Source organism: Salminus brasiliensis, chromosome 1 (genome assembly GCF_030463535.1).
Source record: "Salminus brasiliensis chromosome 1, fSalBra1.hap2, whole genome shotgun sequence".
NCBI classification, from domain to species: Eukaryota; Metazoa; Chordata; class Actinopteri; order Characiformes; family Bryconidae; genus Salminus; species Salminus brasiliensis.
In genome coordinates, this window is record NC_132878.1 from 49,161,061 (window position 1) to 49,179,188 (window position 18,128).

Genomic DNA, 18,128 nt, shown 5'->3' on the forward strand with positions numbered 1-18,128 from the left:
TGTCTAATAATAGGACAGCAATGTGTCTGACTTCTATGTCTCAGGCACTTAATGAGCGATTAATATCATATAGGTGTGAGTAGTGTGTTCAAGTTATTGTTAGGTAATTAAAAACTTAAGAAAAACATACTTTGAATTTCAACATTTTTAACCACTGCTGAAAAACAAAACAAAACAAAAAAAAACAGCAAGACCAAGTCTGACCAAATTGAAATGAAAAATTCTGGTCAGCATAGGGTGTTTTAGTCTGGATCACCATGACCTTCGATAACCTTATTTCCAGCTGCAGAGCAACAGCTCAGACTGGCTACTCTGGTTAAGCTAGTTGTCCAGGCTGGCTCTTGACCAGTGTAGGCTGTTTTCGTCTATTGTTTATTGTATGAACAAGCTGGTCAAACAGCATGCTGGTCATTCTGATGCTGACGCTTTTGGCCCCTAAACTCTGCCGTAATCCTGAATATCATGCAAATAAAGATCAGATCTGATATTTAAGTTTCCATTAGACAGCCACTTATGATTAGCTGGAGCTGACTATTAAAGTAACATGCCTCTCAAAAAACATCAGTCACAACATTAAAACCACTGATGGGTCAAGTGAGGAACTTTGATGATCTGGTTACAATGGCACCTGTCAAGGGGTGGGGACGGGATAATATAAGTACTATGCAGCAAGTGAACAGTCAGTTGTTAAAGTTGATGGACAAGCGTAAAGATCTCAACAACTCTGACAATGACCAAACGGTGATGGCGAGAAGATTTGACTAGGTCAGAGCATCTTCAAAACATAAGGCAGGTTTTTTGGGGGGCGTTCCCGGTATGCAGTGGTCAGTACCAAGCAAAAGTAGTTCAAGAAAGTACAACTGGTGTAACGTTGTCAAGGTTCACGGTTTCATTTCATGGTGATAGGAGTATGATTGGATGTGACATATTCAAAATAAAAGTTATGGAACTGATGAGTAAAGTACACATTGTCCAAAATAATACTTGCGTACACGAACATAGCTCAGTTGTTCAAATAATATACCCCAGCATATTTTCAATCTGACAGACGCTGGAGACTGAGGCATGAATTACGCGGTTACATAAATCTCTCAGAGCCAGTTTTCAATCAGTGATGGACTGGAGGTGAAAAGTCTTTCATAACCCGAGCAGGACCAAAGACTTTTCACTGTGAAGCCAGAGTGTGATCCAAGAGTGACAAGAATGAAGATTGGCTCCGACAGGGTGGTGGCAGAGGTGTGTGTATGTGGAGGTGGGAGATAAGCTCCTTCGACATGGCTGTCCTCATCTGTCCATGAGGGAGGAGGGAGGGTCATAAGGTCACCTCCAAACATCTCAAATAAGCAGACAAATTTCAACAAGCTCAAATAAAAGATTTATGTAAATAAAAGATGATATTTATTCAGTTTGGAAAAAAAACCTAAACAAAACAAACAAAAAAACAAACAAAAAAAAAAAACTCAGTTCATGCATGTCTGTTCAAAATCATGTAAACAAGATCACTTGGAGAGATGTTGAATGTGTCCACAACGGTTTTCTATGGTTGACAAAGCAAACAAACAAGCCAAAAATTAGTCCATACAGATGTTTTCATGTGGAAAATATTGTGAAGAAGCAGGATATTGATTTAACCTGGATTGGAGACCGATTAGAGATGCACTGAATTAGTTTATTGCGGTAGGGATTAGGATGCCATCTTGCTCTGGTGAAAATAAGCACACGCGCACACATGCACACATACACACACACACAGTCCCACGGTCCCTGATGTGGAATGCTTTTACAGAAATAAAGAAGCCTGAGGAGAGGATACACTTTTAGTGTACTTGAATGGAGGACAAGGTTTGATTGTTAGTCAGACAAAGATAGCTACATAAATCTATCCAATATGTATTGATGCGGTCTAACGTGGCATCGGTTTAGTACACTGAGAATCTGTTGACAAGGCCATCCGACAGTGTTTGGCATTTAGAGTAGGTATTTCAAATCTGATTTTAGGAAGGTTTAGTCATCATTTAGATTGAGGGGTTGTGCAAGCAAGCAAAAGCACTTAAAAAAATAATAGTTGGAGATTGGGATTGGGTTGGTCGGGTGTGGTTTCGTCACCATTTGTCTAGACACATAGGTGGAACTGGGGTGAAGTGGAACTTCAGAATGTACAAATGTCATCTGTCGCATTATAGGATGAATGTTCTGGCTGAATTTGCGAATATTGCTAAAATGCTGCTCTTTTGCAGACAGGCGGGCTACAACAAGCATTAGATGCTCTTAAAACCACTATGTTAGAAACATCATATGTTCACATCGGTTTTAGCTGTACATTCGAACTAAACAGGATCGTCACTGGGCAGCATTGGCGTGCCTGCTACGTTACACACAGAAGAACTGGATAACCTGCTCAGGTAAAGGTACTGGAGTGAATTGGGTATTTCGTGAAAAAGCAGGAGTCCGTCATTAAGCCAGCAGTTCTTTTTTATGTTAGATCATCTACTGCTTACAGAACTACGCCATCTGAGAATAGGTCTTTTTTTTAAACTCAACCATGATACATAATACATATACAGTTTTTAACCATTTTCTGCAATCACTAGACCATAAAAATATTTATATATATATATATATATATTCCTTGCTGTAATTTTAAGGATATAAATGAAAGCTCCCAGTATTAACACTTGTAAAACAGGCACAATAGTGTCACCCTGGATGGGAATGTTAGAAAAAAAACAAACAAACCAAAAAATAGAAAAACAAAAAACAAAACACAGGCCTATCTCCCTTTTGACACAGCAAAAACATTAGAACTATAGCAACAGGAGTACATCATATATCCCATAGTCATCTAAAGAGGCTAACATTGAAAGATTATTGCTGCAATCATAATAGCTTAAAAAAATGGGGAAAAAAATCTACCCAATGTCATAAAAATAAGGAAAAGAATCCCCTCCTTTACTTTATACAGCTTCAGTAGTATTAAATTTGCAAAGTCTGCCTCACTCTCAAAAGAATGCAGAGGTTGCATATCCAGCACAGTAGTATATAATAAGGCCTCAATTGTTGTTGGCAAACAAAAACGTGTAAGAGAGATAGAGAGAGAGAGAGAGAGAGAGAGAGAGAGAGAGAGAGAAAGAGAGAGAGAGACATATACATCTGTCATAATTACACCGTTTTATACCTTAAAAACCTCATTATGTGCAAATGTAAATCTTACAATTTGTGGAGTAAGTCAGTGACTATAAGGATTATGCGAATGATATTTGTCCCTTGTGGGGGGCTTTCCACCGGTGACTGGTTAACAGGAGGGCTATCCGACTGCAGGTCCGTCTCTGCCCTCACGTTGATTGTACTTGCTTTTTTAACTTCTCTATTTCCAGCTGGAAATAAAGAAAAGAAATACATGTTTAATACATGTATTACATATATTTATAAATATGCAGTACATATTTGGGCAAATTACAATTACACAAATATACACAAATGCATTTTCCTGCTTGTCTCTTTTCAATAAACTACAGTAAATCAATAAAAGTGATTAAAAAAAAAAACAATGACTTACACCATGTGCATCTCTTCTGATAACTGTTTTATATGTCTATTTTGCACAGACTTCATACTACTAAACTAGAGCTCACCAGCATCTGGATACACTAGCTCCACTGAAAAAGTGTAAATTAACCATGTCTTAATTATGTGAATATCAGATCATGAATGTTGGCATCAAATGTAAACACAGCCAAGCTACACAGTTCTTATAGCCCACCAGATAACTAAAACATTCACAGATTGTTAACTGTAGTAACGGTGCTACTGCACAGAACATAGATACACAGAGACAACAGAGTAAACAACTGGCAGTCATTGTGATGGGGTACAAGACCAGAAACATTTATCCCAGAAGCTGAAAGGATGGCTCTAGGTTTTAACTGGTGGATGTTGGTAGCTAGGCTCAGCAGGAGTCTGGGTGGCTTAGGCTCTCTGCATGTAGCAGATATGGAAGCAGTTTCTTCTGCTCAGAATGACACCAATCTCTCAGGCAAAGTCCCACAGTAACAAAGCATGGGATCTGAAGACTAATTTACCTGCAGGGCCACCCGTTTCAACCGCTCCTCGTCCAGCTCATTCCTCAGTTCAGAAAGCTCCCTCCTGCAGTAATAATTTATTTTACTACACTTACAAAAAGCAATTAAAAATAATTCTCTAATTATATTTTAAATACATTTTATACAGGTTTGCATCTTTGTCAATTTTGTCTCACAAGACAAATGAGAAACACACACATACACATTTATATATTGAAATACAGATGTTTAAACAAAAGGTTAAAAGAAAAGAAACATATGAGTGTACAAAATTATTTGGCACCATAATTGATCTAGTGGGGTAAGGATTAGACAGAATGATTAGCTTACGTTTGCTGTGTCTTCAGTAACTCTATGGAGAGAACCAGCTCCTTCATCTGAGTCCTGAGCTCCTCCATCTCGCCTTTTTTACCCTCTTCCACCTCAGCTTTTGGTTTGGGCTCAGGAGTGGACGTACTGACCACTTTAGTATGCACAACAGATGCTGGAGTTGAGTGGGATGGCTGTGGAAAGACACTGTGTGAGGCTTGTACAAACCAGTGCAACAGGGTGGAGGCATATGCTATATAAAGAACACCCTGCCTACAGTGTCTCGGTCTGTGATGCTGTGAGGATGATTTCCTTCCTTTGGCACTGGAAACCTCCAGTGTGTGCATGGCAAGATGGATTTAATCAAGCATCAGAAGATCCTAGGAGAAATTATGTCTTCTGTGGGGAAGCTGAAGCTTGGATGTCTGAAGCTGCTTCTGGCTGTGAATCACATTCACAGCAGGCCATAACTGCAAAAGGGTTCTCTACTAAGTACAAAAGACGCTTGTCATGATGGGGTTGAATAATTGTGAGACTGCAGTAGTCATTAAAAGTGTAATTTTGTGTTAAATGTGGAGAAACCGCTTACTCTCTTAGTTGCGTTGGGATATTTAAATTGCTCTTGGTCTTGATTGGTTTATTGTAAACAGCTTAAAGTTTGGAAGCTGCTAAAAAACCTTATCTGCAACGTGGACTGAATAATTTGAATTGCAACTGTATCTGATAAAATGGGCCAATGGGTATAGGTACATGGCAAGAGTACTTTATAACCTGGCAGCTAAGTGCAATGATAATAATAAGGGGTCACCTTATCATTATGAAACCAATGAAATGCCAGCCTTGCCATTTCAACACATGAGATGTTATTACCAAATGCCAGACAGTGCGGTTATCTGCATTCCCTAATTATTGCAAAAAACAAAAAAAGTATACTAAATTAAAAAATTATGCCTGAGCAGGGTGACACTTCTTTAGCATAGAAAGCTAAACTGTAAAAGTATTAAAAGTAAAAACAAAAAGAATTAAGTTTCTGGGCCAAAGCTAAACAACCAGGTTGCCAGGTCAAATGATACCTAGGATTAATATTCATGTAAAATGCACTTTTTACACTTTTCACCTGAGAAGAGCAGGAAGCACGAGACGTTAAATATAAGAAATAAGTGCAATGAGAGTCATCCTACCTTCCAGATTTCTGATGACTTTGGTCTTGGCGCCTCCTCTTCCTCGGTTTTCGAAGCTTTCTCACTGGCTTCCTTGCTTGGCTGTAAAGCACCACAAAGCACATTTCTCAAACATGGGGTATGGAAGCCCTGCCATTTCTGACAGCTTGTCCACCTGCTTCTAAGCCAGCCCTCACTGCTCCACTAATTCCTTGTTTATCTGCCTGGACGCTCTCTCAGTGCCGTAATGTCATAACAAAAGCAAGGGGGAAAAAACAGCTAAGCAGTTTGGTAAATACATGGTGCTGAGTGATAATAGCAAAAATGAAATAAACAAATTAAATCATTTGAGATTTACATTACAAAATTAGTACCAGTACTATACTCGATGTATCTACTAAAATGAAAAAGATCTGATACTCAAAAAGTGCAGAAACTCTGAAACTGAAACTCAGAATAAAACATATAACATATATAATTTGTAAGTTTGTTTGGCTAATTGTACAACAAATCACCACCAGGAAGAAATTCACAAAAGTTAAAGATTTAATACTAAAACAATAGTTCCATAGTGTTACTACTAAGGATGTGTGTTCAGAAGGAGGATTTTTGTGTTGAAACGAAACTACTACAAAAAAAACTATACAAATACAATTACATACAAATTTTATAATAATTATAATAAGAAGTATTTGGTGTCCTGATCCTGATTATTGCCACCCAATTTGTTTAGAGTACTTAAAAGCTGAGTATTATTAATACCATTTCAATTAGATATTTGAGTTACATAACATCCATAACCATACAGTTGTGGTCAGATGTTTTCACACGTCCATCATGGACAGAAATGTCATGACACCTCTGTGCTTTTAAAGAACTGTTATATTTCTGGGGCACAATAAGAATACAGCACACTGTATATTTTTAATAGAACAAAACAAGAATTTGGTGCAAAGGTTTTAGTTTTTTGTCTTCTGAAATCAACACGTCTAAAATGATAATTGATAAATGATAATTTAACTTCAGATGCAATTTCCTCTCACAATCTAAAGCCTGTTGTGTTTAGAAACATTCTGATTTTACTTACAGAGTGACCACCAAATTGGGCTGGGAGCCGCCTGCCAGGCATCTTTGGTCTGGTTGTTGTTGGGTGAGACAGTTTTTCCGAGGTAGAGGAGACATCATCGAAACTCATGAGATCTAGTGGGGCAAAAAGTATTTTTTTTTCAGCATTAGAGTGTTTTTTTTACAGTAGAATCTCAAACACTGAAATCATTTTGATTGGTTATTAAGTTTGAACTATTATAATCCAGGAGCTTCACTAGAGCTGAATACTACATGAAGTGCTCATCCTTATGTCCTTATGATCCAAATTATACATGCTAGCTTTTTTTAATTGTTTATTGTATCCAAGTCACTTTTCCCAGTAAAGTCTCCTAAACCTAAATGACATTTTATGCTCCACTGCAACCAAACAACAACAACAACCACCAAGATCTCCTTACATTCACCGACCACAAATTAGGACAACACCATCTATGTAACAGGCTGCTGTTAGCAGAAAGGATGTTGCCGTAGAACTGGGCTAGAAAAGACGTCTCTAAAAAGAGTGGGGGAAGGGGTGCTTCACCTGCTGTTGGTTTATCTGGTCATCAGATGCATTTGCCTCAGAGCAACTACCAAAAAAGCAAGTTCTACAGTCAGGACGTATAAGCTCACATTTAAGAGATTTATTTTAGCGAGAAAACCAAAAGCAATACAGACTGAATACATACTGCTCGATCCTAAGCAGCCCTCTACAGCACAGAGGAAGTTCTCTGAAGTTTCACAGTGCAGTAACGTGATGTGACAAGTTGGTGACCTTTTAGCATGACATGCTTTTAGCAGTTTTTATGCTGCTTTTATCAAGCTCTCTGGCAGCCCAGTGAAGTTTTAAGCCTGCAGCCATTCTGAGAAATCTCCTCACTCCACTCATTTGGTCATTACAACAACACATTCCTGTTTCTTTCTTGTTTCTTTTTTTATTTGAATGCCCATCTTTGAAGTGGTGCAGTGATTATATTTTACTGATGAACCAGCTGACCAACTTGGAAACCAACATGCTGTATAAAAAATGCTGAGGATGAAACAACTAAACTAAGCATCATCAAATGCAACTTTTACTCATCATGGTTACTACAGATCAATAAGTTTAAAATAACAGTGTTAGAAAATAATATATACCTTAACCTTAACTTTAACCTTAATTAAGCTTGTCAATTATTGCAATTGCAGTAGCAAACAGATCAAGCAGCACTACTAATGAAAATATATTAAAAAGGGCAACCTATCCTTAACCCTAATGGACTGTGTTAATGCATAGTTTAAGTATGCCTTTATTTTAAAGATTAATTCTTAAATTAGTCAGCTTATTTATGCCTTTATACTGCTCACGAAGAATGACCGTAAATGTGAACCAATAGAAAGTTTCTTCATGTAATTAAAAAGACATTCATACTTAATTGTCAAGGTCATCAATTTAGGAATCAGGCATTGAAAATGTCTTTATAGGAACCAGGCCAACTTTACAAGCTGATTTTGGAGTAGCAGTGAGACTGGCAGTCTTAAATGCTAGTGTAACAAAATATAGCCTGGGTTTTAACGGTTGCTCTGGCAACCATTTCAGTTCTACTTGTAGGTCAGGGGTATGGAGGATGCCTCCATACATCCATTCATTGCTAATTCTCCTATGAAACACATTACTGGCAGCCATACACGCCTATGCTACTACGTTTCACAAGTGGTGGTATTAGCAGCTTCTTCTCCTCCACAGTTTCTTTATTCTAAAATTCCTGGCTCATATTTTTGTTAATCCATGGTATTTTTGCTTACCTGAACAACAATGTATTGCATTTTAATGACTGCCCATGCCCCATGTTTCATTTATGTACATGTTGTAGCCTCACAATACCTTTCTTTACTTAAGCCTGATTGGAGGAGGAATGTGTAAAGACACCAGAGAAGGTAAACATCTGGAATAAACTGTAACTTTATTTTTTTCAACTTTTGCACTAAAAATACTGAGTTTTAATGTCATGCACTTTAACCTCAATCATTTCAAATCTGTAGTATGGAATTAAAACTCAAGTACTTACTATTGCACATGCTCATCATACACCCAGCAAAGCAGCACTAAACTGCTAAACCGGATGCCTTTTGGCCATATTACTGCTCCACTATGGGTCTGTTTACAGATCACTTAATATTTGCTAGTTCCTGACAGATAAGGCTATATGCTGCATGGCAGACATGCTCTGCAAACTGCTGCTATTGTGCAACAGGACAGATGGAGCGGATAAGGCTTGGCGAATGGTATGGGCAAAGACACACATCAAAACAGGCAAGCAGACAAGCATTCTGGTCGCTCCCCTAAAGCTACACAGAACGTCGCTTACGACAACCCTGTGCCCAAGATGCAGCACCACTAATCCAAATGCTTATACACTTGGTTGCATATACAAGACACCTACAGAACCTAGCAACTAACTGCTACGATGAATCAGGTGCAAATCGCTAAACTCCGCTAGAGTACAGCCCCACCAAGATGAGAACCAGACACTCAGTAGTAAACGTCTACGTGAGGCACAAAGACGACCGCAAACTTAATTATCTGGTTAACCTCTTCATTCACATCTCAACAAACCTGATTCAGCGACCTTCTCTGCCCAGTCTCCAGACAGGGTTTTTGGTTTGCTGGGTAATGTTGGTTCTATCTCAGACTTTGGTCGAAGGTGAGGCACCTCTCCATTGTGCCTGAGGGGAGGAAAAAAAAAAAAAAAAGATGTTTTAAAAGAATTGTGTTAATCAACCATCATCAATTAATACTTAAAAATTGGATCACATGGTAGTCTCTGAAATAACAGCAATCAATGTGAATCAATGAATAAAGACTATTTCTATAAAATGAGCATTTATCTATCAAATGATCACCTCCTGAATCACATGAAGCTGAAATGTTTGCAAGATAGAAACAAAAGATATTGGTCATAATACTGAGAATTGCTTACTTAGCTACTGGAGATGGAGCCAGAGGTTTGTCGGGACGTTTTGGGGTCAAAGATCCTGGACGCGGCAGTCCTTTGCCTGGAGGGGGCACAGGCTTTTTTGGGGGAACAATGGGGGCAGCAGGCTTGGCAGGTTTGTCTGGCACAGCCCTATCAACTTTATGGGAAAAAACACAAAAGAAATCAGTGGAGGTTTCAACAGTGATGGAAAAATGTACAAGAGAAGTAATAAAAATTTTTTTGAATCAATGCTTCAAATCAAACAACACCACCACCACCAATAATAATAATAAAAAAGGTTGGTCCAAAAGTGTCAAGGCGCCCACATACTTTTCTTGACCTGTCCTCGGCCAAGGAGCACCCCAGGGCTTAAAGCTGTCTTAGGGCGAAAGATGTTCTCTCACTAATTTTTCAGATGACACCTGCATGGCAAAATGTATGCCATTTTCACAGAAGGGCAAAATCACGAGGCGAGAGGGTCAAACAGGCAATCTGTAAGTAGACCTGCAAAGCAAACCCGATGTGTGGCTTGCAAACCTTCTGTGAATTATTTAACATGTCAGCTAACCAGAGAATGACTCTACATTGTGCATCACTTCAACAAGGCAGGGCAAGCTGTAACTTCACATAACTGACTGGGTGCATATTTAAGTACGTCTAATCCAAACTTACTTTAAAATCCATTCAAATACAATAATTCCCTCTTTGAGGGAAAAAAAAGTGTCATCTTAAGGCTTTTATTCTTGTGCCCCTCTAGTGGTATTTATTTTTAGAAATATTCTACCAAGAGAATAATTTCCCTAAGGGCCTTTTTCAGTTTCTGTATTTAGGTGCTCCAACTGCTCTCAGATAACTCTCAATGAAAACAAAAACAAATAAATAAAACAATTACACTTATACAATTGCATAATTACACAATTGGTACTACATGTAGGGCTAATATCCCAATATTGAAATACTTTTTCCATGATACACGACATTTATCAAGACACATGTAACTACAGACTAAACACATCAGTAGCGATGTGTTTAGATTCCTAAAAACTACTATTCAGATACTCTTGTACTTCAGAGTGATTTTATTCAACATCTGCTGCTCTTCATCTAATTAAAAAAGTCTAATTACACTGTAAGTAATGAAACCTGCAGCTGATTCATGTTTTTAAGCACTAACAGTCTCCTTGCTTAGAAAAGCATATCACGATAAAAAAAAAATCACAATACAATAAACCATCATCATATTGCCCAGCTCTAACTACATGCAAGCTCACATGCCACAAACTAGAGCACCTGAAACTCTAACAGGATGCATGCACCCTCCACCTCCTTTATGTGACTCATTATTTGTAGGAAACAGTCAACGCTTATGTCCCTTAAAGACCCAGGACCATTTTGAATTAGTCTGTGTAGCATCAGCCCAAGCACAAACTTTTAATCTTAGTCTTAATCTTAAGCCTCAGAATGCATGGTCTACCTAAAACAGGTAGAGGAAGATCCTCACCCACCTGTACAGCACATGTATGTAGCTTTGGAAACCAACGAGGAAACACCAATGCAATTACTCAGTGCCGTTTTCTCAAATGAGCTTCCATGCTAGCCAAGTCCCAGAGTAAAACACAGATCTTTTGCAGCCTGTTTGGGTTGTAACGAACATACATCTCTGATACGTGGAAAAGCATTAACTGTATACTGTACTAAGTCAATAGTAACCAACCCAGACTTATTACGACAATCCAAACTGCCAAAACACCACAGTTAGAAAAACACAACATAGAACACCAGATCAGATTCTATTTCAGGGTTTCAAGCATTTTTAGGAAATTATTACCAAAGACATTTTCCATGAGCATTCTATGCCTCCACCCAGCATTGGTTAATCGAGTTTCCACGACAATGGCCTCCAGTAACACAATTAATTTTGTTCACTAACGTTATCTGGCTGGCTATCTAGAAAGGAAGCTGCAAGTTAGACAAACAACAACGATATGTATGGGTAATATATAAATATATATTTTGAGACCTGGAGAAACAAAATAATTCTAGAGCTGACTTTAGCATGAGAATAACAAAAGACATTAATGAATAGAAATGAAGTAAAATAAGAAAAACACTAATGAACAAACTGCTAAAAAAATTGGGAGGAGTTACATTTTTGCACCATAGTATTTATATATACTTTACATCTTTGGCTGTTGACAATTGAGAACTGATATATTTGGCAATTCACAGTTGACAACTGAAGAGTATATCCATCAATAAATCATTGTTCAATTTAAAGTCAAGTCCAAGTCAAAGTCAAAGTCTCCTCCAAAAAAAAAAAATATCACAGTGTCTCACCATTCAACAGCCAATGTTATTAATTATCTGAATTGTAGCTGCTTAAAATTAGTAATGTGGTACTGATTGTAAAGGTTTCACATTGGCCAGGCCTCAATCTCTCTAGGAGTCTGAGTAAGTACTCTTAAAAAAATAATTGCACCATGCGGCATATTGGTGCCAATCAGTATCCTGGCTGTGCACTTGCTGCACCTGCTTTGCATTCCTTAAACCAACTGTTGGAGCTATTTGGTTGATTTTGTAAAATTACATAGATCTCCAGTAAAGGAATATTAAAACGTGGATACTTCTTCCTTGAAAAACCTCAGTAAACAGAACTTTACTGTCTTTTTTTTACCAGGTACATTGAGGTGACATTATTTCAATATATCAATTCTGTTGAACAATAAGAACAGTTCCCAGTCTGTGCTCATGTGTTTTGCCATTTTTTTTTCTAAACCTCAACCTTGCACCTTCACCTGAAAACATTAGGTCTGTTCATTTTCAAAAGAACCTGACCAAGTATAATCAACCATGGTCTAAACATGAGAACACTCTCCTATTATATGCCTTCAGTACCAATTCCACACCACTGTAAAGTACATATATTAAAATATACTAAACAGTACTTTCCAGATTTAAAGACATATTTACATGCTAAAACATCTGCAGTGTTGGGAAAGCATATTTACTGACATATGAGCAGATATAGATAATATTTAGAGCCATGGACTTTTTGATTATCAATAATGACAACAAATTTGCATTGGTTAAAATGTTCTAACCAAACAAAAACGATGCCGCATACATCAATGCAACTCTCCACTGCTTTGGAGACACAACTTTACCAACTTGGAGAACTGGTACGGCCAAGTTAACAGATGACCTCTCTTACCTTTGTCCTCAGGTCGTGGCTGTGGAGGCTTCTTGTCAGCGCTGGGGACCTCGGCCTTCAGGACTGAAAAACGAAACATGGTGTGTTAGCTGGCCTTCCGTCACTCTCTCAATGCCACAGACAGTGCACATGCACAACAAACAACAGAACAAAGCACACTCAAGAAACAGACTAGGAAAGGTGCAGGCGGTGACTGTTTCCTGTGTGGGCAGCGGAGACGGGCCAGAAATCAAGTCGATTCTCTTTGAGCTTACAGTAGAGCAGGGGTGATGACGTGAAAATGCTCCAATGCACCAAATGCAAAATGCACCCAACAACTGCACCTCAAGGGCTCACGTTGGGCACTGCTGAAGCCACAACATCTGGTTTGAAAAGAATGTCTAAGACAAATCAGTCGAAAATGAAAAGACGACAAGCCGAGAATCACAGGAAATGAAAGCCAGCTGAAATGTGAGTCAATATGACTATATGTAGGGCAGAGTGTCTCTGCTGAGGACAAAGGGCAGAATACTTCAAAAAAACAAATTAAAAATCTGCCTAAAATCTAAAAACCCTCACTGAAACACTTTAATAAATATGCTAACACAGCCAAAAAGATTAGTAGGATTGTAAGATGATGTAATCTGATGCCCAAATCAATCAAAAAAGCTAAATCCTGCTAGCAATAATTAAAAATGTGTGGTCAATATGAATAAGCAACCATTTTTTAAAACTTCTGTAGGAACCTAATCAAATATTACCATTTCACCATATAGCACTTGATTATGGATGGGACATGAACTTTGTGGGACATGAGTCCTTGCACCTTACCTTTCATTGTCAGGTGAGCGTATTTTTGGGTTGCTGGGCTACTCTGAATTATTTTAATATATGTACTTTATTTTTTTCTTTACACATGTAATTTAGGATATGTCTACAAATCTAATACAAGCTGTTTAACTGTTGGGTATTTTAGTGTTTTCATAGATAATGCAGTGTAGAGAGTGATAGCTGCCTGTACTAACCTGCAACCTATTGGCTAACCATGACAGTGGTGTTGCAAATTTGATCCTACCAATCAGTTTGAGGATCATGTGGGCAAAACTGCCTTGTGCAAACCTCAAATGCAGAGGACAACTTCGGGAAGATATGTGATATTATAGACCAAAATGTGTGCTTGCTTTTTTCCTCGGGTTTCATCTTTAGCTTGTAAGGTAGGCTGGTTTTTAAATTTACTAATTTACTGATTTTGCTAATACTCTTGTCTTAGGGTTAACATAGAAGCTTGGTGCTCGAGCTTATAATTTCAAATCAAACCAATCAGATGTGATTAAAGTTCACATTCCAGCCTTTAAGGGTATCTGCATACATTTTAGTTTCGCCACTTAGAAATTATCATTTTTATACAAAAAGAGGGGGTCATTTCAGGGCATGTTTGGGACATTTGGCTTGACAGGTGTTTATGATTACTCAGGTTTGTTCCATTGCTTCTTTAGTACAGGAATAAGACACCTAGGCTTGCTAAGCTTTCAAACACCTTTGGAGTGTGTAGTTGCCATTGTAGTGACCTTATTAATCACAAAGGGACTGGTAGGCCAAGGAAGACCTCCACTGCTGTTAGCAGAAGGATCCTCACTAATCTTCAGAAAAATCCTTAACTTTCTGTCCAACAGATCAGAAACAGCCTTTAGGAGGCCAGTTTACAAAAGGTGCTTTGAAGAGCTTGCATTTCTGGAAAAGGGTCAGATGACACCAAAATTTACTTGTATTAGGGTGATGGCAAGAGCAATGTATGGGCTGCCGACGATCCAAAGCATACTACCTCATCGGTTAAACACGTCATGGCTTGGGCATGTATGACGTACTGGCACACTTCTCTTAATTGATGATGGAGCTCCTGAAGGCAGTAGCAGAATACATTTTGAGGTGTATAGAAACAGTTTATCTGCTCAAGTTCCAGGAAATGCCTCCAAACTCAATGGATGGTGCTTTATTCTGAAAATGATCCCAAACATACTGCTGTTTTTCAAAATGAAAAAATTAAGTTCTAACCAGTCACCTGAGCATGTTCTTCATATGCAGAAGAGAAACAATGCCCCAAAACAAGCAAGAGCTAAAGATGGCTGCATTAGAGGCCTGGCAGAGCACCACTAGAGACAAGAGAGCACTAGATGACGTCTATGAATCGCAGACGTCAAGCAGTCATTGATGGGTACATTAAAGCAGTCAAGTTTAGTGCTGTAGTGCAGATCTCTTGCATGCTTTGTTATGTCCCAAACATTTTGGTGCCATAATATGAGGGAGACTGTGTATTTAAAAAAAAAATACAAAATTCAACATGTAATTTCAACATGGTGAAACTAAAAGGTATGCCCCTTTGAGGCACAGATTCCACAAAAGGTCTGCAGGTGTCCTGTGGTACCTGGCACTAAGACGTTGGCAGCAGATCCTTTAAGTCTTAAGTTGTGATGGCAACTTGGGTGAGTCCTGGGTGCTTATGACCCTGTAGTCGGTTCACAGGTACAAACGTTGTTCTAATATTTAAATACCCTTAAAGTATGAAATGTGTACTTTAATCACATCTGTTTGGTTAGATCTGAAATGTTTAATTGTGGAGCAGAGGGGCATTCTTAGAAAAAATGTGCTTTTGTCCCAAATGTTATGGAGGGCACTGTATTTAAAAAGTTGTTGAGCTGATTCTCATGACATCAGAAAAACATTGATCTCAGGCAGTGTTTGCACCTTAGGTCCAATGTGTCCATTTGTGGTATGCAATCTTCAAGCTCCACTGCAATGCCAATCATGTCACACCAGCAGACTGCAGCTGATAATTTACCATCAGTAAGGCCTTCCAGCACTACTATAATGGTGACCCGAAGGAAACGGTCTCCAATCAATGTCTATTGAGTCTTTTAAGAGCTAAAGCACTTGACTCAGTTACTTGTAGTGGACAAAACTAGAGAGACAGATAAAGTATGCGAGTGGCTAAGTGTGGATTACAGCACAAAAGAGAAGATAAACAGATAAAAGAGGTGTATGGTAAGCACCATCACGCAAAAACCTTGTATCTGCCAAATGGACTTTATTAAGAACAAATTTTGAGCATTTCTATTCATGTGTCATTCATCGTGAACAACAGTCAGATTCAAATTGTGTCAAAAAGTAAAAAATGCAAAAACAAATGAAGGTACAAGGTTCTTGCAAGACAGCAACAACAAAGAATACCAAACTGTAAATACTTTATAGGGGGCTCAGACATGTGGACCCAACTGTAGCTACATCATACCTGTGGATTTGGATGGAGGTGGTGGCTTCTTTGGCTTCTGTGGAAAAAAATAAAATACAATGTAAACTCTAATTATCAAAATTGCAGATCATTTTCTACAAGTCTTAAAGGTCAGTGGACAAATAACAGCACTCCGAATCCACCAAATCAATAGGTGAGGACATAACACAAAAAATTCATGGCTCGAAAATATCTGTATTAGAACGCATGGTCCATGAAATGCATCAGTGAATGAGGCGTGTGGGAAACTCAACTGGCCATTTACGTGCACTATAAGCAACATGAGGGCAAGATCAACAGCCGGCACAGCCTGACCTAAAACACTTATCATGCTGTTTTCCTCATCATCCATAATCTTGGCCAATACAGCAATACTTTAAGACTGGTGGGTTGGTGGGATGGCAGGGAAGCATGCACCTCTTTCATGTCCATATCTGGAATTAGATACAGCTTATCAACATGCTTTAAGATTACTTGCACCACTGTGAGCTTTGCGCTAGCTACAATTAATCTCATGCTAAACTATAACACATATACGCAAATGAGCTTGCATCATCTAGTCCTTTTCTCAATGCTCTTTAGAAATAATCACAAGTACATTCCAAACTCTCACATCAGCACCAATAAATATCACGCACATGTTCATAAAGTGCTTTTATGAACATGGTTAAATAATCTCAAAAGGAGTATGCTGCAAATTCACAGAATTTTCAGCAGTCGACACATAAAAGGTTATGCAATATCAATAATGCGGTCAATAAGGGTTGCCCTCCAACACTGATAGTAACTAATTCCTTTCATTAGTTGATATGGAGTAAGGCATATTTCCAAAAAGCTCTACCTTAGGCCAAATGTGGACAAAAACAGTGTTCCTACTGCAGTTCTAGTAACTTTGCATTTATTTCTAGTAAACAGAGATTTAAATATATGAGAGGAGAAGCAAACCAGTGTACAACTTCTGAGTATGAGAAGCACTGTTGTTTTTCTTTTTACGTTACATCAGAATTGCATTGACAGGGCTGACAGGGTCTTAAAGCACCCAAGACTCACTGATGCCATCACATGGAGGCCTCACCTCACAATTTATACTTACTGGACTACTGAGATCTGCTGCTAACAACTTTGTGTCAGATACCATAAGACATCTTCTGAGGTCTTGTGGAGTCTAGGCCTCGACAGAGCTGTTTTGGTGGCATGAGGGGAACCTACACCATATTAGGCAATTTAATGTTTATATTATGGCTGATGGCACTGTTTGCTTACGAGTGAGAGGAAGGTGCACTTCAGGACAACATTTAAAATCAAATGAATTTTAAAGGTTCACTTATGGGATTTGTAAGTTAGTAACATTCACTTTTTTCCTTTTTTTCCCCTTTTTGTTCGATCACTTGCACTTTAACAGTGGTGTTGGTTTATCACTGATTAGTGCAGCTCCAACGTGTTTAATCTGCAGTCTAAATCACCCTCTTTCCTATCATACATCCCTGATACAGCTATCTCAGTGGGTCACGATAATACTGTTTATGCACCACGGTTGACTTATTCCACTAAAGACAATACTTCCTTTTACGAGCTCCCTCATCACATGCCTTAATTTAGAGCAAGCAGAGGTACGTCTGTCTGCTTTCCGCATCCTCTTCTGCAGCGCTGAGCGCTTCTCAAGGCTCTGTGAACTGTGAGCCCTGCCGTCATTCGCCATCACATGAGCTTCAGCTCGTCACATTCCTGCTCGCTGCAGCCAAAGCCACACAAAGGCGCACATTCAGGCTGATTAGGGCGAAAGTCGCCACCCTTTACGCCCGCAGGCGTATCACCCTGTGACCCCTCTGAGTGCTGGGTGGAGCTTCTGCTGCCTCGCTGCTAAAAGGACAAGGAGTGCAACCTCTGTCTGCACAATCACTCCAGTTGTTCTCCAAATACAGTTCTCCGAGTTCCAAAACTTAACAATAATATGCACTGAGGACATATTTTGGGTCCCTCCAAAGTTTTCGCATTGAGTGGCTGGTCAGCACCCTCTGAAGAGCTGGTTTTTGAGCGTCTGTCGGACCACATGACACAGAG

General features: G+C 38.8%; 1 protein-coding gene across 2 annotated transcripts in view; it reads right to left on the bottom strand.

The window, feature by feature from the left end:
* Positions 1-1,375: 1,375 nt before the first annotated feature.
* Positions 1,376-18,128, bottom strand: part of cd2ap (CD2-associated protein) — a 39,265-nt gene continuing 22,512 nt past the window's right edge. Inside the window, exons 11-20 of one of the 2 annotated variants that reach the window (XR_011979787.1) lie at positions 16,068-16,104; positions 12,803-12,865; positions 9,595-9,748; positions 9,231-9,340; positions 6,636-6,748; positions 5,570-5,650; positions 4,410-4,582; positions 4,080-4,143; positions 1,633-3,374; positions 1,376-1,537 (exon numbers count right to left, since the gene is read on the bottom strand). Coding sequence is in view for 1 of the 2 variants with exons in the window: in XM_072681076.1 (XP_072537177.1) it covers positions 3,333-3,374; positions 4,080-4,143; positions 4,410-4,582; positions 5,570-5,650; positions 6,636-6,748; positions 9,231-9,340; positions 9,595-9,748; positions 12,803-12,865; positions 16,068-16,104 (837 nt within the window). In the remaining variant the exon portion in view is untranslated. Of the gene's footprint in view, positions 3,375-4,079; positions 4,144-4,409; positions 4,583-5,569; positions 5,651-6,635; positions 6,749-9,230; positions 9,341-9,594; positions 9,749-12,802; positions 12,866-16,067; positions 16,105-18,128 lie in introns of both variants that reach the window. The other variant, XM_072681076.1, reaches the window with a different exon arrangement.